The 18,327-nt window shown below is 37.4% G+C and overlaps 1 protein-coding gene across 5 annotated transcripts in view; it reads left to right on the top strand.

The window, feature by feature from the left end:
- LOC114697302 (synaptotagmin binding cytoplasmic RNA interacting protein) overlaps nt 1-18,327 on the top strand; it is a 36,372-nt gene that overhangs the window by 2,716 nt on the left and 15,329 nt on the right. For all 5 annotated transcript variants that reach the window (XM_028875545.2, XM_028875548.2, XM_028875547.2 and 2 more), the window contains 4 exons: nt 45-152; nt 2,359-2,472; nt 2,564-2,740; nt 17,838-17,973. In XM_028875545.2, coding sequence (XP_028731378.1) covers nt 45-152; nt 2,359-2,472; nt 2,564-2,740; nt 17,838-17,973 — 535 coding nt within the window. The remainder of the gene's footprint in view (nt 1-44; nt 153-2,358; nt 2,473-2,563; nt 2,741-17,837; nt 17,974-18,327) is intronic.

Below are 18,327 nucleotides of genomic sequence, written 5' to 3'. Positions count from 1 at the left end.
AGACATAATAGTAATGTTAATATGAGTGGAAAATTTCTTTACAGAACAAAAGTGCCTTTTTATGTGGAGTCATGAAGACTTACAGGCAGAGAGAGAAACAAGGGACCAAAGTAGCGGATTCTAGTAAAGGACCAGATGAGGCAAAGATTAAGGTATGTCTTTAAAAGCATTCTGTAGCTTTAAGGGTTTTTTTTTTTTTAATTAAGTTTTTTTTTTTATTTTTTTTTTTTAGAGTTATTTTCTAGTTTTGGTAAATATTCCATGTGTGTGGTAGAGTATATTTCTAAGGTTATTGTCTTCTAATGACTAAAATTTGAAAAGTAACACCCAATTTTTTATTATGATTTTCAAAAACAATTCATTTTTATCTTGTCTGGCCACTAATGTTCCATGCTGTGTGATCTATGGTTAAGTCTAAATTCATACTTACAGGTTACTGACAAAACTGGGGGCAAATGGTTGTTTTTCTTGGGAGGCTTGGGTCCTGATGAATTTGGAATTTTAATAATTGCCTCTTAAATTGGGTTACCGAGGATAGCTATTTCTAAAACTAACTTTTCGACAATAATACTGTTAAGTGTGGTAAGCAAGGACATTGGGTTAGGGGTGAAAGTTTTTTGTTGTTGTTGTTGCTGGTTGGTTGATTATTAAGGTCATAAAGGAGGTTAAATTTCCTCATATTCAGCTATGTTTTTATGTTTGTCTTGTTGAGTGTATAGTTGAGTATAGTTTATTAGTTTTTAAGTTGATGTTCTTTACTATTGTTCCACTGTTCTTGAGGTAAAAGGCTATAGTGTAAGAAAACCAGTTGCTAAACAGGGCATAAATGTGGTATTTTACCCATATTGGAAAAGAAAGCTTAGATCATGGACAGATTGGAATACAAAGTTAGTAGTTATCAGAAACCATGAGTTTTGACATATCTAGCTGTGAGTGAATTGAGTTTGAACTATAATTTAGATTTCCATTAACAAGGGGGTGTAGTTGTTTCCATTGCAGTTATTCCAGTGATTGGGGAATTTATGAAAATTTTCTAAAAGTTTGGAAGGAGGTGGGTTGAATGAACTTGAATGGGACTTATATTATGACATTTTTATAAGGATGTTTGATGGAAGTGATAAAGTAGTTTTCCCCTAGATTGACATTGTTATTTGGGACATAAATAATATTACATTTAAAAAACCTTTTGTAGCACAGGGATTTTATATGAGGGAAAGGAAAGGTGACCTATTTGGTTTAATTGATATTTTTAGTGTTAACCCCCCCCCCCCCACACACACACCAGCTGAGGACTGAACCCAGGGCCTTGCACTTGCTAGGCAAGCGTTCTACCACTGAGCTAAATCCCTAACCCCTAGTGTTAAAATTTTAAGGAGTAAAAATTTGAGTGTAATGAAAAAGATTCTTAGAACTGTTTAAGATTCTTAGCTGTTTAAGAAATTTCATTAAAAAAGTATGAATATTTTTTAAATTGATATGTTTTCATAAATCAGTAATTGTTTTCTTTTTTTTGGACAGGTCATGTTTGAGTAGAAAAGATGAAATTTTGGGGTACTGAGGTGACTCAGTCTCTAGTCACTTAACATTTTGATAAGTTTTAACATGTCTTTTTATTTTGAATTGCCAGCTAGTTATTAACACAGTTTTTGTTACTTACAAAACTGTTCTGTAGTTGATATAATGGAGAACAGGACTTTTGGGGTTTTGTGGCTTAATGGAGTTTTATGGCTTATTAATGGATTACATACATCCTTTTGTTACTTTTACCTATAATGAGAGATGAAGAGAAACTCTTAATTGTGTTTTAACAGTTGAGAGGAATAAATCTAGAGGTTACATTGTTGTAATTTCATAAATATTCAAAGTCATTTTGGCTATTTTTTCTGAATGAGCCATGCTTTGTGGCACACCACTTCAGCACCAGATAATCAAGTTTTTCCAAGTGTATAGGCTTGGTTTGAGGAGTGGAGTGGTATATTCAGAGGAGACAAAATGCCCATAAATGGCATTGTGTGTCTAGGAGTGGGTTACAAAAATTTATTAAGAAATCCAAAGTTGGGAGGTAATCAGAAGTGTTCATTTTAAATGAGGTTTTTATTAGCAGAGTGGATATATCTTGAAAGGTGTTGATAGTTTGATTTTACTTTTTATTGCTCAGTAATTAATTGGACACTAAAAACTAATATTTACAGGATCCTGAAGTTTTGATAAGTATACATAAAAGGAAGAGTTCTAACACAGACCATACACATTTGTATGGAGGAATGTTGCTGAGATAATTGAATAGGATTGACTTAACTGTAATTCTATGTACGTGATCATGTGAATAAAGCATTAATAATATTTGACTTTTTCAAGGCACTCTTGGAAAGAACAGGCTACACACTTGATGTGACAACCGGGCAGAGGAAGTATGGGGGACCACCTCCAGATTCTGTTTATTCAGGTCAGCAGCCTTCTGTTGGCACTGAGGTAAAGAAACTTAAAACTTGTACCATTTGTATAAAAGGTATCTAATTTCCTAAAGAATTCGCCGTGATTGTGAATTCATATTAATTTACAGATATTTGTGGGGAAGATCCCCAGAGATCTATTTGAGGATGAGCTTGTTCCATTATTTGAGAAAGCTGGACCTATATGGGATCTTCGTTTAATGATGGACCCACTCACTGGTCTCAACAGAGGTTATGCGTTTGTCACTTTTTGTACAAAAGAAGCAGCACAAGAGGCTGTTAAACTGGTAAGTTGTTCCTACCCCCTTTTAGACTTTACATTTTCTATCCCTAATGTCAGATTTTTTTTATGTGCCATATCAGGCAGTGTTTGAAGTGCTGATGAGTCAATGTGCCTTTTACTTTCCTATGAAAATATAATAGCAGGGATTAGTGGATAAGATTCAGGATATGTAAGATGGTTGTATAGAATTCCTAGTTGATTACTGAAACATATGTCTTTGGATATATCTTTTAAGTTTAAAGGAATGTGAAAAGGTTTATGATGTAGCTCCCAAAGGTTTTTCCCACACCTGGACCATATATTTTCTTTCATTAGAAATTCACCAAAGAGGGCTGAAGAAATGGCTCAGCTGTTAGAAGCACTGGCTACTCTTCCAGAGGTCCCAGGTTCAACTCTGAGTACCCACAGAGCAGCTCAAAACCATTTGTAACTTTAGTTCCTGGGGATCTGATGCCCTCTTCTGGTGGCATCAGGCATACATGTGGTATACAAACATACATATAGGCCAAACATCCATACACTTAAATAAAACAATCAAAAAATAAATATTCAGGTGGAAGGTGGTGGTGGTGCATGCCTTTAATCCCAGTACTCAGGAGGCATAGCAGGGGATTCTCTTGAGTTCAAGGCTAGCCTAGTCTACAGAGCGAGTTCCAGGACAGCCAGGGCTACACTGAGAAACCCTGTCTCAACCAACCAATAAATAAATGAATAAATATCAGAGACCAGGATGATAAATTTCTAGATAGCAGCATAAAGGATTTTGTTGTGAGTGGGAATACTTGATTTAAAAACACGGATATCAGGTGAGACCTAACTGGTTTTTCTAATTCTAAAAATGTTAAGAACTAATGGCTTATATAACAGATTGGTTTTATTAAATTCTATGAATCAAAAAGATTGAGAAAGATGTAGTGGCTTACTCCTGAATGTACCTGAGGCACAAGGATTAACATGTTTGAGGCCAGCCAGGAAGGGTAGTAAGAACCCAATAGTGTGTATACACACCACCACCTGCAACAATGATAATTAAAGTAAAGGCCATTAACTTCAGAGAGAGAGCAAGGGAGTATATGTACATGGGAGGAGTTGCAAGGATAAAGGGAAGGGGGAAATGATGTAATTATATTTTTACTTCTAAAAATTATAAAAAGTTTAAGAACCAGGGGTTAGTGTTATTTCTTTTCCACTATGTAGCTTGGGCCTACTTGTAACTTGAAATTGTAGGCCAAGCTGGCTTCAGATTTCCAGAAATCTTCTACCTTTTTCTCCACATGCCTATGATTTCTGTAGACAACTCACTATGACTGCTACTTATTAAAATGGCTTATCCATTTTGTGGAATCTAAACAAATTTAAAATCTTCAGCCTGATTTCTCCTGAAAATTCTTAAAGAGGATAAGTAGGATATTTGAATTAGAAGTCCTTTAGATATCTGAGGCGTACGTATATATATATTTATTTTTGAGACTGGGTCTCACTGTAGCTTGGACTCAAGATCTGCCTGCTTCTGCCTCTGTAGTGCTGTGAGTAAAGGCAGCTGCTGCTGCTTTTTTTTTAAATTTGAGATATTTACAGTCATTTTTAAAATTTTGAAAATTTCATACTTGTGTACAATATATTACCATATTATCCCCTCAACAATTACCTTCCCTCTCTTGCTAACACCCCATTCTTCTCAACTAGTATGAGCATGAACAGGATCTGTTTTCTGGACTACTTTGTAGTGGTTACACGACTGAAGAAAATGACTTTCACCCCTCCTCTATTAACTTTGAAGTGCTCCTCAGGGAGGGGTAGGGCCTCCTGAGGCCCTCTTTAATCCTTAAGCTAATGGTAGTGTATCTCTGATTGCAAAGGGTTTGTCATGTCCAGAAGTTCATGCTTCATAGTACTTCCTATTTTCCAACTCTGACAGTCTTTCTACTGCCAACTCGGCTGCTCCCTGAGCCTTGGAGGGAATAATATAGTTGGTCCATTTTGGGCCAAGCAATCAATAGTCCCTTATTCTCAGCACTTTGACCAGTTATGAATCTCTACATTGCGCATCATCCTCTGTAATAAGTGTTTCTTTGCCCAAGGCTGAGAGCATCACTAGTTTATGGGTATAAACAAATGTTGAGGGGGTCTGGAAAGTTGGCTCAGCAATGAAGAACATATATATTCTTGTGGAGGACTCCAGTTTAGTTCCCAGTAACTGCATAGGGTGGCTCATCGTCTCCTGTAACTCCAGCATCGGGTAATCCAGCACCATCTTCTGGCCTCCTTGGGCCAGAACATAATCAAGAAAATGAAATAAAATTTAAAAAGAAACTCATAAAATGTTTAGAAGACAGTTAACCAAATGTCTGCTTAGCAAAACATCAGCAGATGCCGCCGCCGCCACCGCCCGGCTAGACCACCTTATTTTTAAAGGGTGTTTGTAGCCAGAGGATGGCCTTGAACTTATGTGTAGCCAAGGAAAACCTTGTATTCAGGATTCTTCTGACTGGCTTGAAAGCAAACTTTTGTATTATCTTTCTGATTTTTCAGATTTGATATTCTCACTGTCATTTTAAGGCAGACCTCAAGGGAAGGAATAAGTGTATTTTGCAGTTCTCTATTGCTTGAATCTCTGCTGATGAGTACAATTGAATATGTATGCTTATGTTTCTTGATTTCTTTAAAGAATTCAGGAATTCAGGGTTTTTTTGTTTTGTTTTGTTTTTTTATATAAATAATAGCTCATTTTTTCCTTACAAGAATGCTTCTCTTTAAGAGGAAATATGATATAGCTCTTCAGGGAGTCATTCTCTGGTAGTCTGGTAACCTTTGAGCTATCAAAAGTTGAATTTCATCAGTTGAGGTGAAATGAAGGACTTTTTGAAACTGCAGAAAGAAGTGCTTTAGAAATCATCTCCTTGGGGTTAGAGAGATGACTCAGTGACCTAGTGCCTGTTATGCCAGCTTGAGATATGAGTTCAGATCCTCAGCACTCATGTAAAAGACAGGCTTGGTGATAAACTTGTGTAACCTAAGCACTGGGAGATGGGAACAAAGAATCCTTTTAACCAATTTGCCAGCCATCTTGCCTGTGAACTCCATTCAGGTTTACTGAGAGACTCAGTCATTTAAAAATAAGGTGGGAATTGATAAAAGGAAGACCTCTAGTGTCAGCTAGCTTGCATGCCCACTGTATACATGAGTACATAACACATTAAGAAATCATTTGCTTGGGGTATAAAATAACACCATTTATGCTAGGTAGCAACAAAGTAGCTTAAAAAGTTTTTTTTTTTACATGTATGGGTGTTTTTCCTGCATGTAAATCTGTACCACTTGTGTGCCTGGTGCCTGTCGAGTCCAGAAGAGGGTGTTGGATCCCTGGAACTGGAGTTAACAGAGGATTGAGAGCTGCCAGGTGGGTGCTGGGAGTCGAACTTTGGGTCATCTGGAAGAGCAGTTGGCGCTCTTAATGACTGAGCCATTTTTCTAGCCTCTTTAAAAACAATAAAAGCCAAAAGCCTTTTAAAGTTGGAGTAGTAATATAAATGAAGACAAAGAACCATCTTACTAAAGAAAAGCTAATAGAGAATTTTATCTATTGATACTAGACTCAACTTTTGGGGGAAAAAAGTCTTAAATGGCATTAACATGAAAGTTTAGATTTATTTTGTATGTATGAGAGTTTTGCTTGCATGCATGTATGTGGGTTGTATGGTTTACCTGGTACCTGAGGTGGTCAGAAGAGGGCATCTGGTCTTGTGAAACCGGAGTTACAGATAGTTCTAAAACACCATGTGGGTCCTGGTAACTGAACCTGGGTCATCTGCAAAAGCAGCAGTGCTCTTAACTGCCATGTCAGCTTTCCATTCCTGTGGACTACTTTTTTGGTATCAGATTCTTCTCATTTCTAGATGAATTCAAGAAGCATTAAATAGTGACAACATAATTCACTATTAACATGATTTTTGAGTACCAATAAATAGACTGAGATGTTTTAGTTTAGAAAACTCCCATGGTTTAATAAATACAATCCAAATTTGTATTATTATGGTTTGCTTGTGTAGTTTTAATATACATGTATTAATAATATATATTTTGACTAATAACAGAAACTTAATAGATGACCATATAGCCTTTTTGATTGATCTACGAACTCGCATCCTTAACCTTTCCATATTTCTTTTTTGGTTTTTCGAGACAGGGTTTTGGTGCCTTTTCTGGAACTCACTCTGTAGACCAGGCTGGCCTTGAACTCAACAGAGATCCGCCTGCCTCTGCCTCCCAAGTGCTGGGATTAAAGGCGTGCGCCACCACCGCACGGCTCCTTTCCATATATCTAGGTTTTTCTGCTTATGATTCAGGTCCTTATATGGAGTCATAATGTTTTAATTGTGGGTAAATAGGAGACTTTGCAGTTTGGTGCCTTTTAAAAGATATTCTTGGTAGAACTGAGATCCACTGGAATCTCTTAGATGTATTGTTCTTTATTTTTAAGATTTTTTTTCTTTTTTTTGCTTTTTCGAGACAGGGTTTCTCAAGATTTTTTTTCTTGTTAGCTCTGTATATAAATGTTTTGCCTGCATGTATGTATGTGCACCCTGTGTGTTCCTGTTGTGGGTGGTGAAGGCAAGAAGTTAGGTATCAGATCCCCAAGAACTGGAACTACAGATGATTGTGAGTCACCCTGTGGGTGCTGGGAATTAAATCTGGGTCCTCTGATAGTATAGCTAGTACTCTTAACTGCTGGTCTATATTCTTCCAGCCACTTTAAAAATAACATTTCTTTAAGGTGTTTTGTCTGCATGTATTTCTGTGCAACAAGGGCACTGCGTGCCCTTGGAGATCAGAAGATTAGCTGCCATATGGGTGCTGGGAATTGAACCCTCAGTCCTGGAAGAGCAGCTGATACTCTTTAACTGGAGCCATTTCCCTAGCCCCTTAAAAAGGGGTTCATTATTGTGCATGGGATTTAGGTGATTTACTTTAAGATGAAAAAATAACTAGATTTCGGAGGGAATGAAATGATTGAAACATATGAAAATACAAAATTGAAATTGACTTAGATTTTTTTGCTACTTTGTGTCTGGATATGAATGAGCATGCTTTTCCTAAATAATTTCTCAATAGAACATATTTTAGAAATTATCCTGATTTGGGTCATAATTTGAGGTTCTATTTGAGTTATAACTGACTAATGTGAATTTTTATGTAATTGGAGTGTTATTCTAGTTATACACAGCCAAACATTGAGAAAATGTCTCTTCTGAGTTATTCATAGATATAAAATTGAGATACTTTTTCCTTCTTTGTTGTGTCTTGAGAAGTATTTTAGGTTAAGGTGTTTAGATATTTTAAAAAAATGTATAGTGGTTTGTTTCCTTAGAATAAAAACTATTTTAAGCCAGGCATGGTGGTTCACACTTATAATATAGTTCTAGGGAGGAGAGGCAGACAGACCTCTATAGTGAAACCATGTCTCAAAACAAAAAACAAAGAAAAAAACCCCCAACTATTACAGATTATAAATTTGCATTTTCTTGTGGGTTATCTATAAAACAGGTTTTTTTTTTTTTTTTTGGTGAGACAGGGTTTCTCTGTAGTTTTGGTGTCTGACCAAGCTGTCCTCGAACTCATAGATCTACCTGCCTCTGCCTCCTAAGTACTGGGATTAAAAAGGCACGCGTCGCCACCGCCTGGCACAATAGGTTTTCTTTATAAACTCCTGGCTATAAACTGCGTTAATTGTTGATAGCTAAAGGAAGTCATGAGGTTAAAGCAACTTCAGTTTTCTATTAAAATTATTTTTGTTGGGCGTAGTGGCATACACTTGTAGGAAGAGGCAGGGAGGTCTTTGAGTTACAGGACAGCCTGGTCTACACAGAGAAACCCTGTCTTGGAAGCCAGTATATATGTTTTATTTGTTTAAAAATTCATAAAATAGCCGGGCAGTGGTGGCGCACGCCTTTAATCCCAGCACTCGGGAGGCAGAACCAGGTGGATCTCTGTGAGTTCGAGGCCAGCCTGGGCTACCAAGTGAGTTCCAGGAAAGGCGCAAAGCTACACAGAGAAACCCTGTCTCGAAAAAACCAAAAAAAAAAAAAAAAAAAATTCATAAAATGTATTTTGATCGTATTCACATTCCTCCTAACTATTCCGAGCTCCATAACTATCTCTCTGTCCCTCCCCCAATGTCCTTTTTTCTTTTCTTTTTTTTTTCTTTTTAAGGACAGTCTTAAGTGGTCGTGGCTGGCCTTGGAACTCAGAGATCTGTCTGCTTCTTCCTCTGAACATTTGAATTAAATACAAGTATCATTAAATTTTTATTATTTTTAAAAATAACCCATTGAGTCCAGTTTGTGCTGCCTATATGCTTCTGGGTGTGGGAGCCATCCAGGGAGCGTGGCCAACCTACTAGGGGCCATACCCTTGACTCCCTTTACCCAGAAGCCATTAACTGCCCATATGTGCTCAGTTAGGAGTGGGGGCTAGTGAACCTCTTGCTTCTCCATACTGAAGTGTTGGCTAGCTTGTGTATTCATCAGTGCAGTGGTCCTGCCCCATTAGAAGACATTTTGCTCTGGTCCTCTGGTCTTCCCTGACTTTCTGTCTCTTCTTGATAAAGGTCCCAGTTTTGACTGAGTACCAGTTGACATTTATTTATCCTTAACACTTTGTCGAGTTGTGAGTTTCTGCCTGAACCATCATCCATTGCTCAGAGAAACTTCTTTGAGTTCTGAGAACTGTACGAATCTTTAAGTTTAGAGAAAAAAAATTGAGAGAGCAGTTTACCTGAATCTGTATAGAGGCTGAGTGAGTGATCTGTGAGACCATGTATCTTACTAGCATAGCTTTAGTGTGATACTAGGTTTCTTTATCTGGGATGCCTAACATAAACTAGGCATAGCAATTTAAGTAGATAGTTGAGCCTAATTATTTGAATAATGCAGTTAGGTAGTATAGAGGATTTCAAAGTAAATAATATCTTTATTTCTAGAATAAAAAAGTTTACTTTTATGTGTAAGATAGTTTGCATGCATGTATATATGTATGGATGGATATGTATGTATACAGCACCTGACATGGCATGTGTGTTTATAGAGGAAAAAAATTTTTTTTGAGGTGATGTCCTGTCTGGCCTGGAATTGCATGCCTCTGCCTGCTTTTAAATTATTTCAGTTAAAACAGTGCCACTGGGCCAGGGGGTGGTGGCATACGCCTTTAATCCCAGCACTCAGGAGGCAGAGCCAGGTGAATCTCTGTGAGTTCCAGGCCAGCTTGGTCTACAGAGTGAGATCCAGGACAGACTCCAAAACTACACGGGGAGAAACCCTGTCTTGAAAAAACTAAACCAAAACAGTCAGACAAACAAACAAACAACAAACAGTGCCACTGTGTATCTGCTGGGTAAATAACCCAACTAGTGCCATCATTTCTTACACCAGAATTTATATTTGTATGTAGGTTGATGATTTTCTAGCCTCCACTTGAAATAATTTTAAATATGATACAGTGTTCACTTGTAGGGCTTAAGACTAGATTAATGGGTCATGTTTTCATCTGAGATGCTTAGGAGTATAGTCTTTTGGATTGTGTAAACAAACAAACCAAGAAATGGGATTGGGGATGAACCTCTGGAGGTAGAGTGCTTGTCTAGAATTCATAAAGGCTTGAATTTGATCTTAGACAACAACACAAACCAAATATGTGATGCACACCTATAGTCCTAGAACTAGGAGGAATAGAAGTTAGAAAAGTCATCCTTGTCTACCTAAGTTTGAAGTCAGCCTTGGATATGTGAGACTTTGTCTTTAGAAAACACACAACAAAGCCGGGCGGTGGTGGCGCACGCCTTTAATCCCAGCACTCGGGAGGCAGAGGCAGGCGGATCTCTGAGTTCGAGGCCAGCCTGGACTACCAAGTGAGTCCCAGGAAAGGCGCAAAGCTACACAGAGAAACCCTGTCTTGAAACCCCCCCCCCCCCAAAAAAAAAAAAGTGAAGAAAACACACATCAAAAAGCCAAAAACAAGGGACTGGAGAGATTGCTCAGCTGTTAAGAGCACTTGTTGCACTTACAGAGGACCTGGGTTCCATTTATAACACCCACTTAGTGGCTCACCATCATCTATAACTCCATCTATAACTTCAATTCCAGTAGATCTGAGACCCTTTTCTGACTTCTGGAGTTACCAGGCACATAAACAGCCCAAACACTTGTACATACAAGATAAACATCCCTCCCTTACAAAAAAAGAGCAAAACCTAGAAACAAAAAACAACAGGAAAGAGGACAGTACAGGCAAGTATGTATGTTTACTTGTGTGTTGTGTTGCTGAATTGGATTCAGTGGATAGTGGCTGCAGGGTCCATCATAATTCTCCAGAGTACAAATATTGTCATGGAAAAATCAACAACAAAAAACACTGCCTAGTAGTACCTGTGTTAATACTGATAGATGAGATTTCTACTTCTATATTGACAGTGAAGTTTTTATTACTGTTGATTTTTTTGTGTGTGTGTCTGCTGGTGAATTAATGCAGCATGCAAGAGACTAAGGTTTTTGCCATGAGTTTGAAGCTAATTTTACTATGTTATGAGACCCTTTCTTAAACACAAACTTGCATGCATACACATATACAGGTGTATACTACCATCATGTATATATAACCATTTTAAACAATGAAGCTGGTGAAATAAATCCATGAAATATTTCACCAGCAATTTAGAAAATACTTAAGTGTGTTTAACATGTGAACTTACTAAAATTCTTTTGGGTCTCTAATTTTCATTACTAAATTTTAACATAGCATAGTCCCTTGTTCATTGTCACTGCTTCCCCTGTCTCCTGTTTTCTTTCCTTACTGGTCCGCTTTCTTCCTTCACATAATTCCCCTTTTGCATTCATGTCATGTGTTTATAAATCCTGTAGTCTATATATGAGAGAAGTGTTAACATGACAGTTTCTACTATGGTGGATAAAGTGTTGATTTTGGAGAGTTTATATGGACAGGAGAGGTTATCTATAATCGAAGTGCAAGCAAACGGGGCAAAGGATAAAGGAAGAAGGGTGAAAGGATTTACATGGGTTGGGGTTGGTAGAGAAGGCCTGAGAAAGATGTGAGTGGCACAGTGAAGAAAATAGGCTAGTTGTAACATTTTATGTAAATAAATATAAGATAAAGCTTCTGTAACAAATGCCAGAGGTATTTTATAAAATGACAATGCTTTCTTGCATAGTAGAAAGTTTTGAACCTTGGAGTGGGTGGCATGACATAAATGGTTGAATAATGGGAAATCTTTGAATGAAAAGAACAGAGGCCAAAAGAGGGATTATAACAACAAGGAGGAGGTCAGTGATTTTGAAGAAAAAAGATTGTACATTGGATGAGAAAATCAGGGTCTGAAACATTTGATAGCCTAGGAAAAATAGTTCACAAGATATAGTCAAATCCTTGTGTAACTAATGTAAGTAATGTGCTGTGACTGTCAGATAAGCTAGAGTATGTGTAGTAGAGGTGTATGTGTCTATGGGTGGATTATTTAGTCTCCTCAATCTCAGTCTGTATCTACCAATATTATATTGTAGATGACACTTTGAAGTGATACTTGAGAGTGCTGGCTTCTTGGAGGTAGGTAGTTTTGCTTGCCATTATTGGAATAGAATGATTAGTCAAACATAAAAAACAACTTAAGTCCTGAGCATTTTGTGTAGGAATCTGAAGAGTTGTTTTTCTAATAAGGAAACAGGTTTGTTTTTTTTTTTTTAATTTTTTTATTTTTTTGTTTTTTGTTTCGAGACAGGGTTTCTTCTCTGTGTAGTTTTGGTGCCTGTCCTGCAGCTCACTTTGTAGACCACGCTGGCCTTGAACTCACAGAGATCCGCCTGGCTCTTCCCGAGTGCTGGGATTAAAGGTGTACGCCACCACTGCCTGGCTTCACTGTAGAATTTTTAAGAAAAGGTTTTTGTCTCAACATAGAGAAAACTTTGTAATTAAATGTAATTAAATTAACAGGGGGTTGGGGAATTAGGTCAGTGGTAGAGTGCTTGCCTAGCAAGTACAAAGCCCCGGGTTCGATCCTCAGGTGGGGGGGGGGGGGAGAGAAAAAAAATAAAAAGAAAAGGAAATACAATTTAAGAAAATGGGTGACTAATTGCCAGGCGGCGGTGGCGCACGCCTTTAATCCCAGCACTCGGGAGGCAGAGCCAGGCGGATCTCTGTGAGTTCGAGGCCAGCCTGGGCTACCAAGTGAGTTCCAGGAAAGGCGCAAAGCTACACAGAGAAACCCTGTCTCGGAAAAAAAAATACACGAACAGGCTTATAGTATATAGTGGCTTTGAGAAGAGTTATGATAGTAATCACTTCTTGATTACAATTCAAATATGAGATTGCTAAGTTTGTGTGTGTGTGTGTTTTGTCTTGTGTGTGAGTGCGACAGTATGCGCAGGTGGTTATTAGAGAGTGTTTTGAGTGAGAGTGTGTACAGGCTTATTAGAGAGAGATAGAGTGAGAGTAAATGCGTCTGTATGAATGCACAGGTGCTCATGTGCCACAGTGCTCATAGAGTGGTCAGAACACAACGTTAGGTATTGGTTAGTCCTCTTCTACCTTGGGAACAGGCTATCTTTGCTGTTTGCTGCTATGCATGCCAGGCTAGCTGGTCAGTAATTTTCCAGGGATTCTCCTGTCTCTTGCCTCCCTTCTCTAAGATGTGCTAGTATTGCAGTGCTACTGTGTTGACTTTGCATGGGTTCTGGGTATGGGAACTCATGGTATGGGCCTTAGGCTTGGATGACAATCACTTTACCCCCTGAGCCATCTCTTCACACTTTAATTAGTGGTCAGAATTCCTCTTTATTTTATTCTTGGTCACCTCACTGACTTTGGGCCAGAAAGCTAGATTTTTAAAACCTTTTTGAGAACCCATTTTGCTAAATATGTAATGCCTCACATTTTGTTTATCCTTCATATCATCATGCTGTGCTGAAAAACCCTAACTGCCTGAGGGACATGTTTCAAAAGTTAGGGCCTATCATTAAATTAGAACTTCTCATAAAAATCAGGTTGTTTGTACTCTTTCCCATTGACTCAGGGTTGTTCAGCAGGAAATGAGGTAGGTATTCTCTCACCTCTCCCTTTGTCTCCTCCCCTCCCTTCTTTCCTTTGTAATCTGTCCACATATATAGCCCATGCTGGTCTCTGGCCTCAGCCTTCCAAGGGTTAGGATTACAGATGTGCATCACTGCACTCAGCTTTTTGTTTATTCAGATATGGGTGAAAAGGTTACAATTTTATTTAAATCACTCTAAACTTAATCTTTCATTTTACCCTGTGTTGATCCAGGCATATGATGATGGTTTAGAAGGGAGGACATGGTTTTTCTGTAGATAATAATTAGTAGAAATATTCATTACTTAGAAGTAGTGCTGCAATGTTTGTGACTGAAGAAGTGTTTGCTACTTTACAGACAGGTGGGTTCCCTTAAAGTTTTTTTCTTTTTCTTTTGGAGACATAACCATAGCCTTGGCTGTCCTGGAACTCATTTTGTAGATCAGGCTGACTTACAACTCACAGAGATCTACCTGCTCTGCTTCTTGAGTGCTGGAATTAGACATGTGCCATTATGCCCAGTACTTAGAATTTCTGATTACTGTTGCCTTTAAGGAATTTTTTCTTCTTCCTTTTCCTAGTGTCCGTCGTGCCCCCCCGCCAAGGACTTTGTTTGCTTTCAATAATAATTGTTGGTATAACCAAGAAACTTTTGCCAAGATATATATATATATATATATATAAAATATATATATATATATATATATATATATATATTTTGGTTTTTCGAGACAGGGTTTTTCTGTGTAGCTTTGCGCCTTTCCTGGAACTCACTTGGTAGTCCAGGCTGGCCTCGAACTCACAGAGATCCGCCTGGCTCTGCCTCCCGAGTGCTGGGATTAAAGGCGTGCGCCACCACCGCCCGGCTTTTGCCAAGATATTTTTAAAGTTAGTTCTTTTTTTCTCTTTGTTTGCTTTGCTCTTGATACAGGGTCTCACTATGTAGACCACGCTGGCCTCAAAACTAAATAAGAGTTCACCTGCCTTGCCTCTGGAGTGCTGGAAGTAAAGGCATGTCATCACATTTGGCCTAAGTATTTTAAGTAAATACCTTCTTTTGTTTAGACCATTTAAATGGAGAGAGAACATATGAATGAGAATATGAATCAAAAGTTTCTGTTAACCTTACTGTAACTTGTATCTGTCTATATTTAAAGTTTGTAGTTTCCATTTTATTCCTGATATTTTATTTGATCAGTTTTTAAATGTTAAACAGACTACAAGACCAAATTGAAAGCATTTGTTAATATTACTAAGGCTGGCTATTTAATGCTAAATTATGTGAATGTTGGGTAGGAGACTACATGGTAAAATACAATTTAGATTAAATATTTGGAAAATAAGATGTTGTAATCTACTGCAATAATAGATTCAACTACTGTGTCATTCTTTTCAGAAAACATTCTTTTTTTTTTTTTCTTTCTTTTTTTTTAAGTTTATAGGAGACTTTTGTACAGAAGTGAGTTCTGGGACAGCCAGAGTTGCACAGAAACCCTGTCTCGGGGAAAACAAACAAAACAAAACAAAAATGAGAGGTTTTTTGTCTAAAAGATAATATGTAAATAAAAATGTAAATGCTATATGAAAAATAAAATACATGACAAGATTTGTCAGCCTCTTGTTAACTGATAAATTTGGTTGTGCTGTGTTAGAATAGAATGTATGACCTCCTATCCATCATATACCAGGAGTGATATTCCTGCCTCCCAATTGTCCCCTTCATTATGTGGCAACCAATAACATCAGATGTCTCCCGAGGACCAGAATTACTCCTAGTGAGTACTATAGGGGGATGTCATCATGAAAGAGTGCTTTTGTTGACCATTATAGGACTTGTGGATCAAGAGTGTTTGTATGAGCTCGGTTTATTGGATGAGCTTAGCTGGTGAAAGTTTCAGGGAAACTTTTTCCCCTCCTTTCTCTACGGAGATCTGGCTGTCCTGGAAGCATGCATCACTACCACCTGACAAAATTTTTTGAGGCTCAGAGATTCAAAAATTATGTATCTTAGAAATGTGTATGTATATAGGTATTGTGGAGAGAAATGAAAATAAGCCAGGAGTTTTGGGATATATTTGATGTATCTCAGTGGCATGGTAATCTGAGACTTCCTTTTTTTCTTTTTTTCTTTTTTTAAATTTCAACACTATAGTTTTTATGTGTTTATGGGTGTTTTTGCCTACTGTGTATCTGAACTATATGTGTCTGCTATGTATGTTAACTGGCACCTGCAAAGTCCAGAAGAGGGTATGGGAGCCTCTGGAACTGGAGTTACAAATGGGTGTGAGGCATTGTGTGGGTTCTGAGAATCTAACCTGTGCCCTCTGGAAGAGTAACAATGCTTTGAACTACTGAGACATACCTCTACCTCAGATGAAAATAGGCAAAATTTGCAACTTTAAAATCATGTGTTTGGTATGGATATTGAGAATTAGATGTAAATCTTTAATTGGCTTGATCAAAAATGAAGCCATTAAACTGAACTGTAGATAATGTATGTAAACTTTAATTATCTGGAGATGAACAAGGTGATGAGTCACCTCCCTGAATTATCTATGTCCTGTAATAGCAGATAATGCCTGTCTTGCAAGACTAGAACTCATCTTGGTTCTTACCATTTGTGACAAAGTAGATCTTGAAGTCAAGTATAGGTGGGATTGGTTCATCAAGAATTATTCCTGTCTTTATCATTGTTATTAACATATAAAATTGAGGTTTTTTTTTTTTTAATTTTAAGTTTGTTAACTACAATTCATAATTTTGGCCCAGCTATGATGGGGCAAGCCTTTAATCTCAGCACTCAGGAGGTAGAGACAGTTTGAGACCAGCATGGTCTACAGAGTGAGTTCCAGGATAGCCAGGGATACACAGAGAGACCCTGGCCTGAAAGACAAAACAAAACTTTGTAAATAGTAAGATTGATACATTGTCACTTGATAAGATTATATTTTGAAGTGCTCTTCCATATCTCACCATTCTATAGGATATGGTTACTTGAATATTACATTTACTTTTTTTTTTTTTTTGGTTTTTTCGAGACAAGGTTTCTCTGTGTAGCTTTGCACCTTTCCTGGAACTCGCTTTGGAGACCAGGCTGGTCTCGAACTCACAGAGATCCGCCTGCTCTGCCTCCCGAGTGCTGGGATTAAAGGCGTGCGCCACCATCGCCTGGCCTTACATTTACTTTTTTACTTTTTATTGTAGTTTCATAGTTGGCAATCTACCTTTTTTTTTTTTTTTTAAAGAAAAAACAACTAGTCTTTTTCCTTTGATTTTTATTGTATATTTGGCGAAAATCAAATGGAAGGGAAAGAATACGGCTAAATATATATAGAAAAAAAAGATCTCATCTTTAGACTTGAAGATTTTTTTTTATTATATTTTTATATTTACTGAAACTTGTTACAAGAGGATGTGGGAATGAGAAAATGTATTTATGTATGTTATGGTTACTTTGGAGGCAGGAAACTTGATCATCTTGACTGAGATTTCCATGGTTTTTGAACACCTGGATGGAAGAATGATTTTAGAGATTAAGATATTGTCACTTAATTTCAAGTATTTTTTCACTTAAAGAATTCAGAAACAAATTGACATTAAAATCATGAGCCTTTTTTTTTCTTGATGTATGTGTGTGAAATCTTAGATTGCCATTCCTTCTAAAATGGGAATTATGCTAAAATTTTTATACTATTGGGTATTAATTGAAAAAAGAAACTTTATTATGGCATTTCCTTATATTCATATAATGTAATTTAATCATGTCCAGTCCTGTTTTTTTTTTAACCCCACCTTACGTCTTTTTCTCTTTCACATCCCTAATAATTCACCTTTTTTATATGCTTTCCCCCATAAGAGAAAGGAAGCTTTTTTAAAAACTGAAAACACTTGATACAAAGTACTAAAGTTTTTGCAAACAAATAGTTTTACCTTTGCATAGGATTGAGAATCTTCTATAATGAATATATAACAATAATTTTAAAATGTTGTATACCTTTTTCCTCTTTCAGTATAATAATCATGAAATTCGTTCCGGAAAGCACATTGGTGTCTGCATCTCAGTTGCCAACAATAGGCTTTTTGTGGGCTCTATTCCTAAGAGTAAAACCAAGGAACAGATTCTTGAAGAGTTTAGTAAAGTGACAGGTAAGTTGGATTTAATTGGCAGGAGGTACAACTTTATCAGTAATGAAGAGAAAATACTTGGATGCCAAGTGTTGTTCTAAACAGTACAAATTCTGTATTTGTTCAGTAAGAATTTTTACTTAAGCTTTATGAGTTAGGTAACCTTGTTAATAAGATAAGCCAGATGGTGATGATGCCAGCACTCAGGAGGCAGAGGCAGGTGATCTCTTGAGTTCTAGGACAGCCAGGGATACAAAGAAAAATTGTGTGTCTGTGTCTCTGTCTTGTGTCGGTGGTGGAGGAGTAAGCAAACATTGAGTTGGAGAGATAGATGACTTGCTAGTTAAGAGCATTGGCTGCTCTTTCAGAGGCCTA

This window comes from Peromyscus leucopus, chromosome 7 (assembly GCF_004664715.2).
Source record: "Peromyscus leucopus breed LL Stock chromosome 7, UCI_PerLeu_2.1, whole genome shotgun sequence".
Classification (NCBI taxonomy): Eukaryota; Metazoa; Chordata; class Mammalia; order Rodentia; family Cricetidae; genus Peromyscus; species Peromyscus leucopus.
Note: the sequence above shows the minus strand (reverse complement) of the source record. Positions and strands in the feature narration are given on the sequence as shown.